The following is a 10,821-nucleotide window of genomic DNA, read 5'->3' on the forward strand; positions in this document are numbered from 1 at the left end:
CTCAACTTACAGAGATCCACATCTTTTCAGACGCTTCCATAAAGGCCATTGCAGCTGTGGCATACCTTAAGGTGGTGGATGTTGAGGGAAAATGCCACATTGGTTTCATAGTGGGTAAAGCCAAGCAAGCGCCCATGTCAGGCCACACTGTTCCCAGGCTTGAGTTAGGTGCTGCCGTTTTGACAGTGGAGATTGCTGAGCTGGTTGTGAATGAACTGGACATCAACCCCAACAGTCTGAAGTTCTATACCGACAGTAAGGTGGTGTTGGGGTACATCTGTAATGAAATCAGGAGGTTTTATGTATACGTCAGCAACAGAGTGGAACGGATAAGAAAATCCACACGACCTGAACAGTGGCATTATGTTCACACAGGTCAGAACCCTGCAGATGTTGCTACCAGGTCAGAGTCTTCAGCCTAACTCTCCGACACCAACTGGCTCACCGGCCCAGATTTCCTGTTAAATCTTGTGGAGACAGACAAGGCAGAGGAGACATCCTATGATCTCATCGATCCAGAATCTGATCTGGAGGTCCGATGCCACGCTAACACAGCCACAGACTCCCACCAAGGTATTGGTTCACATCGCTTTGAAAGGTTTTCCAAGTGGCAACCCCTTGTCAGAGCTATGGCTTCCCTCATCCACATCATTCACACCTTTAAGTCTAAGAAGAATAGCAGCACACAAGGTTGCAATGGTTGGCATTACTGTTCAAAAGCCCACACAGTTGAAATACTGTCACAAGCAAAGGCTGTCATTATCAGATGTGTACAAAGGGAAGTATACTAAACTGAGGTGTCCTGTCTAGAGAAAGGAAGGATCATTCCCAAAAACAGTTCCCTAAAGAAGCTCAATCTGATCCTTGATGGTAATGGACTCTTGAGAATAGGAGGCCGGCTTCAGCATGCTCCACTTGAGATAGAGGAGAAACACCCTCTCATCATTCCTGGTCGCAGCCATGTTGCGAGCTTACTTGTAAATCACTACCATGAGAGAGTTAGACATCAAGGCAGAATCTTCACTGAGGGAGCTATCCGCACAGATGGTATCTGGATTGTGGGAGCTAAGAGATGCATTGCCAGCAGTCTGCATAGATGTGTCACATGTATCAAACTCTGTGGAAAGACAGCAGAACAGAAAATGGCAGATCTTCCATCTGATCGTCTCAGCACAGAATCCCCTTTTACAAACGTGGGTTTGGATGTGTTTGGCCCCTGGAATATCTCCACTCGCCGTACCCGAGGAGGTGCAGCGAATAGCAAAAGGTGGGCTGTATTGTTCACATGCCTAAGCATACGTGCTGTTCATATCGAGCTGATTGAGTCGATGGACATATCGAGCTTCATCAATGCTCTACGACACTTCTTTGCAGTGCATGGTCCAGTAAAGGTGATCCGCTCTGACTGTGGGATGAATTTTAAGGGAGCCTGCAAAGAGCTGCAAATCATCCTACAAGATGAGAATAACATCTCAAAGTATCTTAATGAGGAAGGATGCACGTGGCTTTTCAACCCACCCCACTCTTCCCATATGGGGGGAGTGTGGGAAAAAATGATCGGGGTTTCAAGACGGATCCTTGACTCCATGCTTTCTCAGACTAGCTCCTCGCATCTAACTCACAAAGTGCTTTTGACTCTTATGGCTGAGGTTACCGCAATAATAAATGCAAGGCCTCTCGCACCTATCTCAGCTGATGCAGAATCACCCTTTCTTCTGACCCCATCCACGATCCTGACACAGAAGGTCTGCACCACTTCTCCTCCACCAGGATCCTTTGAAAATGCAGATCTATATTGTCAGCAGTGGAAAAGAGTCCAGCATTTGGCAAATGCCTTTTGGGAGAGATGGAGACGAGAATATCTTTCTACTCTACAGAGCCGAAGCAAGTGGCAAGACAGTCAGCCCAATGTCAAGGAAGGAGACTTGGTGCTGCTCAGAGACTCTCAGGTGAAAAGGAACCAATGGCCCATGGCTCTCGTTACCATGGCTCACCCTGATGACGATGGGAAGGTCAGGAAGCTTGAGCTGAAGGTTACCAAAGGAGGGACTATTAAGGCCTTCCTCAGGCCGGAAACTGAAGTAGTGGTGCTTATGCCATCCTAAGCCTCTACCATGGACAGTTCCTTGCTTATTTTGTTACTTGGTTGTAAATAGTTTGTAACTGACTGTAATTAGAGAATTGGTAGTGGTATTGTGATCAATACCAGACGGGGAGTGTGATGTTACATGTAAGCAAAGTGTATTTTAGTCCCTCCTAGTGGTTGCTTAAAAGATTGCGGCCACCTAAATTCACTTTTGTTCTCCATTCGTTGCTTGTGATCACATGATTGGACTCATGGATGAGACAGGCCATTTTGTATTGGATAGTGGACAGCAATGTGCTCTGAAGCCCTCTCTGTTAAATCCATTGCCATCTGCCCGTGTTGAGCCTTGGAGAAACTTTGTTGTAAGTTTACATTTCATGTTTCTTGTTTAGGGATGACTATTGATGCATATTATGTAATGTTAAGTAGCTATTTGTGCATTTACTTCATCTTTTACGTGGTTCAAGGAAGTTTTCTTCTGTCTTTAATTTCAGTTTCACAAAAAAGAGTTATGGAAGCATTGTAAAATGCAAGTTGATGAAGACAAATAAATAAATGAAATTCAACTTTATTTCCATGTCTAAGTCATCACTTAACCCTTTCAGTGCCAAGTACACCTGTTTAGCTATCTGTCACTTTGTGTACACCACACATGCAAGGGGACAGAATATTCAGCTTAAACCAGCATCTGCAGTTCCTTCCTACCATTCCTTGTCAGGGTGAGGAAAACAATCCAAACCTTTCACTTCCAATTAATATGTACTGCAAATTTAGGTTGAAAGTGGTGCCCAAACAAATGAATATACATCGAAAACTCCTTGACAAGACTCTCACTGAACACAAGCAGTTGGCTGAAAGAAACGTAGAGCAAACCACAATATAAAACCACGGAGCAGCAATAGATTAACAGTGTCAAGCGAGGCAGGAAGGGATGAGTGGGAATTTGAAGATAAAGGATGAGAATAATGACTCACAGTACAAAATGAAGTGTTTATTGAATTGAATAAATTTTATTAGCCAAGTATGTATGTTAATCCTGGCTGAAATTGAACAGCCGTAGTACCCACACTTTAATAAGGACTTTTTATTGCTAGGCCATTTTGGTCAAGTCTGGTGTGCTCTGAAGAGATAGGACAAGCTTCTGAATGGTGCCAGCAAGTCTGTGGCCCAAGGAAGCCCAATATTTAGCAGGATGGACAGACCTTTTTGGTACAGAATCACAGCATTCCTCTCAGCCCTCTCATGTTCTTAACCCTAAGGCACCGTATGCAGCCTGTGAACAGAGCACTTGAGTGGAGTCAACGACATCTTCGACTCCACCCATTAAATTTAAACTTGAGATGGAGACATTGGGAAGGGATACTCTGGCAACAATTGTTTCATTGGCAAAGGATAGTGAATTGAGTCAGGGAGCAAGGAGTAAGGTTCCTTACAAGTCGGTGCCAGATCAACTGAAGCGAACAGTAGGAGAAGTAAAGGAATCATTTCTAAAACATAGAGATTCTTTTAGCAAAGGAGGTGGTATTTCTGGGGGTGACATAATAGTGGGCTATAGGATAGCTGATCCTGTTATCGCTAATATCATGGAGACAGACCAATTTCCTGATGAATTGGAAATAGAACGGATTCCCCGTAGGCAATTCCCTACTAAGAAGGTGCCTCCTCCCACTTTAGATTTGGACATAGCAGTGGGTGCAGAAACCCAGTTCAGCAACTATGACTAAAGACACAGATGGAAAGAGATCTACCTCATTTGGAGAGTATCTAAAACTCAATTTATACGGACGGTACCCTGACTCTCGAGGTTTATGGGAGGCAGTGCAGTGACTTATTACCCCACAGGAATATAGGAAATTTCTGACGATTCTGGGATACCCTACTCCTGAAGCCTTAATGGAGGGGGTAAAAAGAGAGAGGGATAGGGAAGAGACCATTTTTGCCGCTCTTATTAAATCCTTCCAGGAACCCGCGAAATTAATACAAAGACTTGAAATCAGATGCAAAGAAGAGGAAGAATTTAAGGCTTGGATCTCTCCAAGCCTTATCTCTTCATCTCTTACCTCAAAGGTTTCTCGACTAACATAGGCAACACTTTCTCCTCCCCAGCTAATCTCTGCTGTGGGGTTCCACAAGATTCCATCCTTGGCCCCATTCTCTTCTCCCTGTATATGCTCCCCTTAGGCCAAGTCATTGAAAGGCACGGCATTTCCTTCCATTGCTATGCACATGATACACAACTCTATCTCCCCCTGAAGCCCAAAAACCAATCAAATCTACTTAACCTTACCCGCTGCCTCGAGGATATAAAGTGCTGGATGGCCCAGAACTTCCTCCAACTAAATGAGAGCAAGTCTGAGGTCATCCTTCTCGGCCACTCGGACTCAATCAAAATGATAGCAGGCAGCCTTGGAAGCCTTACCCCACTACTCAAACCTCACGTCAAAAGCCTCGGCATGATATTTGACTCAGCACTGAAATATGACAAACAAGTCAATGCCGTGGTAAAAGCTAGCTTCTTTCAGCTTCGGACAATAGCTAAAATAAAGCAATTCCTCCACTTTGATGACCTCAAAAATATCTTCCACACATTCATCCCCTCCCGCCTAGATTACTGCAACTCTTTTTACACTGGCATCAGCCAATCTTCCCTGCGCCACCTGCAACTGGTCCAAAACGCCGCAGCGAGACTCCTGACGGGCACCAGAAAAAGGGACCACATCACCCCGATCCTGGCCTCTCTCCACTGGCTCCCTGTGCGGTTCCGTATACATTTCAAGACCCTCCTCCATGTCTACAAAGCCCTCAATGGGCTTGCCCCCTCCTACATTAAACGTCTTCTCACCCACCACTCCACCACCAGGTCCCACAGATCGGCCAACTTGGGGCTGCTGAATATCCCGCGGTCTAGGCATAAACTTAGGGGCGACCGCGCCTTTGCGGTTGCAGCCCCTAGAGTGTGGAACAGCATCCCCCTTCCCATCAGAACTGCCCCCTCCATCAACTCCTTTAAGTCAAGACTAAAATCTTATCTATACTCCCAAGCCTTTCCTGACGTCCACTGAGCGAGGGCTATATGTATATATGTATGTAGTTTGTTTGTTTATACTATTCTTATAACAAATGTAAAGCACTTTGGCCAACGAGAGTTGCTTTTTAAATGTGCTATATCAATAAATGTGACTTGACTCTACTCCAGACTACCTTAGGGACATGCCTATTCGAGAACCTAATTATCCTTAATTTTCCGGGAAAGAGTATAAGACTGTTAGAAAACATAACATTGACAATAACTATTGAAACCTCTCCCACCAACCCTCGACAGTGTATTCTGTTCTCTTGGCCATTACTTTACAATAACATTCCTCAGTTATCAGTCCTGCCACAGAAAACAGTTACTCCTCATTTTATCAAAGCCCATCATAATTTTAAAAAAACATTTTGATCTCTCCATAAACTTCCCTTCATAGAGCTATAGGGCTGTTTAGCCCATCTTATTTATGCTAACCAAGCTGGCATTCAGGCTAGTTCCATTTACCTGCATTTGGCCCACATCTGGTTTGAGAATCCTCTACCCTGGAAAAAATGCGAATAGCATTCTTTTTTTTTCATGTACCTCATTTTATATACTTCAATAAAGTTACCCCTCAGTCTCCTGGGCTTCAAAGAGAAATGTTGATGTCGATTCAGTGCGATGCTTGCAGTTTGTGGGAGGTCAAGGACACCGCTGGTACCTCTGGCTGCTACAAGTGTGAGAAGTGCATCCAGGTACAGCTCCTGAAGGACGTGTTGGGGAACTGGAGAAGCAAGTGGATGATCTCAGGTTCATCTGAGAGGCTGAGTCGTTCCTCCATGAGTCCTACAACAAGATTGTTACACCAAAGGTACTGGAAGAGGGAACATGGGTGACAGAGAGAAATGGAAGTAAACATGGAATGCACAGGTCCCTGGGTGTTGTACCTCTTGTGAACAGGTTCACCCACTTAAAAGCTGTCAGGACATAGAAACATAGAAAATAGGTGCAGGAGTAGGCCATTCGGCCCTTCGAGCCTGCACCGCCATTCAATATGATCATGGCTGATCATCCAACTCAGTATCCTGTACCTGCCTTCTCTCCATACCCCTGATCCCATTAACCACAAGTGCCACATCTAACTCCCTCTTAAATATAGCGAATGAACTGGCCTCAACTACCTTTTGTGGCAAAGAATTCCAGAGATTCACCACTCTCTGTGTGAAAAATGTTTTCCTCATATCGGTCCTAAAAGATTTCCCCCTTATGCTTAAACTGTTGGGCCAGACCAGTGTTATGTGTGTGGAGTGAGCGGGCATTGGAGCAGAGCTTGCCCCATAAGAGATCAGAGGGGAAGGTGCGGTCAAAGAAAAGGATCAAGAGGTCACAGAAGTCGGTGGATCCCTAGGGGATATAGGGATACTTGGGACCCTGAAGATCGAAGGCGAGGACACTGGCCAGAGGATCAGGGGGCAGGAGGTCAATCACCCTTCTCACAGCCAAGTCCATTTTTATAATCCTGATCTGCCAGTTAATCCAGAGCGGATGGAGTAACCTGACCCCTGCCTCAGAAAAACAGAAATGATTCTGAGAAGATAAAATACCTACCTCATAACACTGGGATGGTCCAAGGGGAAATAGTAACAATCGGAATTAGAACAAAAAGAAACCTTTGGCAATACCTGGAGGGGAGTAAAAAGAGAGAAGTTAACAATTCTGTGTCGAATCAGGATCAAGAACATTCCAGTGATAAAAAGGAGCAAAATTAAGGGAACCAAGAAGGAGACAAAGTAGCTGGTGTCAGAAGATAACGAACAAAGTCAAAGAAACTTAGATTGACACTAGGGAAGGAAGGAAAATAATATATTGCGCAGAAGGTGTGTGAGTGAATTGTGAACTTGTTTAATAATTTTTGTAAAGTTGTTGTGCCTTCAGGACAATATTACCTATGAAGAAAGGTAACTTTGAGGGTATGAGACGTGAATTGGCCAAGATTGACTGGCAATTGATTCTTAAAGGGTTGAAGGTGGATATGCAATGGAAGACATTTAAACACTGCATGGATGAACTACAACAATTGTTCATCCCAGTTTGGCAAAAGAATAAATCAGGGAAGGTAGTTCATCCGTGGATAACAAGGGAAATCAGGGATAGTATCAAAACAAACGATGAAGCGTACAAATTAGCCAGAAAAAGCAGCCTACCAGAAGACTGGGATAAACTCAGAGTCCAGCAGAGGAGGACAAAGGGCTTAATTAGGAAAGGGAAAATAGATTATGAAAGAAAACTGGCAGGGAACATAAAAACTGACTGCAAACGTTTTTATAGATATGTGAAGAGAAAGAGATTAGTTAAAACAAATATAGGTCCCTTGCAGTCAGAAACAAGTGAATTGATCATGGGGAACAAGGACATGGCAGACCAATTCAATAATGACTTTGGTTCTGTCTTCACTAAGGAAGACATAAATAATCTGCCGGAAATAGCGAGGGACCGCGGGTCAAATGAGATGGAGGAACAGAGTGAAATCCAGGTTAGCCGGGAAGTGGTGTTAGGTGAAATTGAATGGATTAAAAGCCGATAAATCCCCAGGGACAGATAGGCTGCATCCCAGAGTACTTAAGGAGGTAGCCCCAGAAATAGTGGATGCATTGGTGAGAATTTTTCAAAACTCCTTAGATTCTCGAGCAGTTCCTGAGGATTGGAGGGTAGCTAATGTAACCCCACTTTTTTAAAAAGGGAGGGAGAGAGAAAACGGGGAATTACAGACCAATTAGTCTAACATCGGTAGTGGATAAACTGCTCGAGTCAGTTATTAAAGATGGGATAGCAGCGTATTTGGAAAGTGATGAAATCATTGGACAAAATCAGCATGGGTTTATGAAAGGTAAATCATGTCTGATGAATCTTATAGAATTTTTGAGGATGTAACTAGTAGAGTAGATAAGGGAAAACCAGTGGATGTGTTATATCTGGACTTTCAGGAGGCTTTCGACAAGGTCCCACATAAGATATTAGTATACAAAACACACAGTATTGGGGGTTCCTGGGATAGTCAACTGGCTTTCATGTGAAGAAAGAGTAGTGGATAGACTTGGCTTGTCAGAATCGCTAGAACTTTAGAAGATTGAGTGGGGGCCACAACTATTTACAATAGAAACTTACAAAATTCTTAAGGTGGATGGACACGGCTGGATGCAGTGTTAGCTGTGAGGGGGATCCCCGATGTTGGGGGTGGTCCAGGGCAAGGCAGCCACATGCAGTATAAGGATGTAGGGAAATCCTTTAGGACCGAGATGAGAAAAAAAAATTCACACATAGAGTGGTGAATCTCTGGAACTCTCTGCCACAGAAGGTAGTTGAGGCCAGTTCATTGGCTATATTTAAGAGGGAGTTAGATGTGGCCCTTGTGGCTAAAGGGATCATGGGTATGGAGAGAAGGCAGGCACAGGATACCGAGTTGGATGATCAGCCATGATCATATTGAATGGCGGTGCAGGCTCGAAGGGCCAAATGACCTACTCCTGGGGCACCTATTTACTATGTTTCTATGTTTCGATGAAATGCCGTTACCTGGGGAGTGAGGTAAAAAGAGTATGTGGACTCTGAAGAACGGGCAGAAGACACAGCTCAGGTAGGAGTGTGAATCTCTGGAATTTCTGCCACCAGGTAGCTCCCCAGAGACAGAAACTAATTTAAGAGGAAGAATTGATACTGTCCTATGTGGCTAAAGGGATCATACCATCTGGAGAGAAGGCAGGCACAGGATAAAGAAGGCTTGATGCCTGATGAAGTCTGAATGGCGGGCAGGCTCGAAGGGAAAAATGGCCTACTCCTGCACCTATTTTCTTCGTTCCATAGATGAAATGCCGCACCCGGGAGTGAGTTAAAAAAGAGTATGTGGACCCTCCAGCAAGCTTGGAAGGATGTGTAAACTTTTCGATCTAGCTCCCCAGAGACAGAAACATCAGCAAAGTTGATACTGTCCTATCCCTTTAAGACATCTGCGGAAGATCAGGAAGGCTGCTCCTCGGTATTCCTATTCCTACAAATTTGGAAGAAGATCTCACACATAACCTAGTGCCCAAGTGTACCAACATAACATAATAATGGACACCAGTGAAAAGGAAGAACGTCTCAAGAATTCAAGGAATTTTAGACAGCCTCTAAAGACCATTGAGGCAAGCTCCAGCTTAACAATTAAAAGATGAAAACCTGGGAATGAACATTCCTCTGTGATTCGGGGACATTACTTTGCACCTCAATTTAGCTGGTAGGAATGAAGTGACAAAATTCTGAATTAGATCTCTAAATTGTGTGGTGATGTATTGAAAGGAATTAAAAATTTGAGATTTGGAAATGGGTTATGGGATATGGCTTAGGAGTACTTTGAAATTTGAAGATTAACCTGGTATTTATATTGTCTCACCCTCAGACAGACAGACAAAGATGGGAAGGATTGGTAACAGTCATGAAGGGAAGAATAGAACTTGACAAAAATCCGGTATTAACATATGAAATTTCAGAGAACATGAGAGGTGGTGAAAAAGAACAGGGAATGAGAAAGTGCAAGGACAAAGCTTCCCTTCAAGGCTAACCACCTAGGGAAGAGTTACTGGAGAAGAAAGGGGTGACTGAATTGGAAGAAGCACCAGGGGAGTAGGTACTTGTTGTCAGAGTCAATGTATTTGACTGGTAGATCAAAATTTATCCAACCCTTGATAATAAAGTGACTACTGTTATCAAGGCATAAAGAAAATTGTCGCTAGATTCGATATTCTTAATTGGCTTGATTTGAAATAATGGTCCACAACAAATGGAAATTAATTGATGAAATTAAACAGCTGGGAATTCCACAGAAATTGGATTGAATTATCAACTGCAAACTGTGGATTAGAAAAGGGTAAAACAGACCCTGGAAGTCAAAATAGTAAATTAAAGGCTGAGATTGAATTTGGCTGAATTGAAGCCTTCCCCATGGTTGTTTGAATAAGAGTCATGTCTGTGGGGAAATCTGGACTGAACCCAGCTGAAATTAATATGATAAACCTTCATTAGAGGTACATTGGGAACCACCATGTGACTGCAGAGATAGCTGATTACTTGTTAGTGTTGATCATAGTATGGGAAAGATTATATCACAGTGCAGGAATAGTATATAGAAAAGGGCTTTTGGTTCATAGTGAATGATAGGAATGGATGGGAAAGCATCAGTGAAAGTATGGAGCGTAACATACTTCATCCCAAGTTCTCTTAGGAATTATAGGTTCAACTATGGATCAAGTACAGGGGGATTGACAACACAGATGGAAGGGATTCACGCCTATGAAAACTCGAGAGGTGAAGACTCATCAGACAGGAATTATGAAGCTATGCCCATGAAAACTCGGGAAGCTTGATGAGACTGAGAAGAAACATCATCATCTTGTTGTTAATTTGTTTGATAATGTACCAGTCACCAATGTATATTTGGTTATCATAAATGATGGTTATCAATATTTGATAAAAAGGGAGGAGTGGTAATCTTGGCTGAACTCGAGCAGCCAGAGTACCCACACTTTAATAAGGACTTATGTATTGCTAGGCCATTTTGGTCAAGCCTGGTGTGCTCTGTAGAAATGGGACAAGCTTCTGAATGGTGCCAGCAAGTCTGTGGCCCAGACCAGTGTTGCATATTCAATTGACAGATGGATGGGATTTTTGCAGAATGTAAATTGTCAAATGC

General features: G+C 43.5%; 1 protein-coding gene across 1 annotated transcript; it reads left to right on the forward strand.

The window, feature by feature from the left end:
- Nucleotides 1–202: 202 nt before the first annotated feature.
- Nucleotides 203–4,108, forward strand: LOC129696012 (uncharacterized). The gene is made up of 2 exons (XM_055633431.1): nucleotides 203–2,448; nucleotides 2,581–4,108. Exon 1 carries the CDS (start codon nucleotides 1,143–1,145, stop codon nucleotides 2,103–2,105), a length of 963 nt encoding a protein of 320 aa, XP_055489406.1. The 5' UTR covers nucleotides 203–1,142; the 3' UTR covers nucleotides 2,106–2,448; nucleotides 2,581–4,108.
- Nucleotides 4,109–10,821: the final 6,713 nt, after the last annotated feature.

Source organism: Leucoraja erinacea, chromosome 4 (genome assembly GCF_028641065.1).
Source record: "Leucoraja erinacea ecotype New England chromosome 4, Leri_hhj_1, whole genome shotgun sequence".
NCBI classification, from domain to species: domain Eukaryota; kingdom Metazoa; phylum Chordata; class Chondrichthyes; order Rajiformes; family Rajidae; genus Leucoraja; species Leucoraja erinaceus.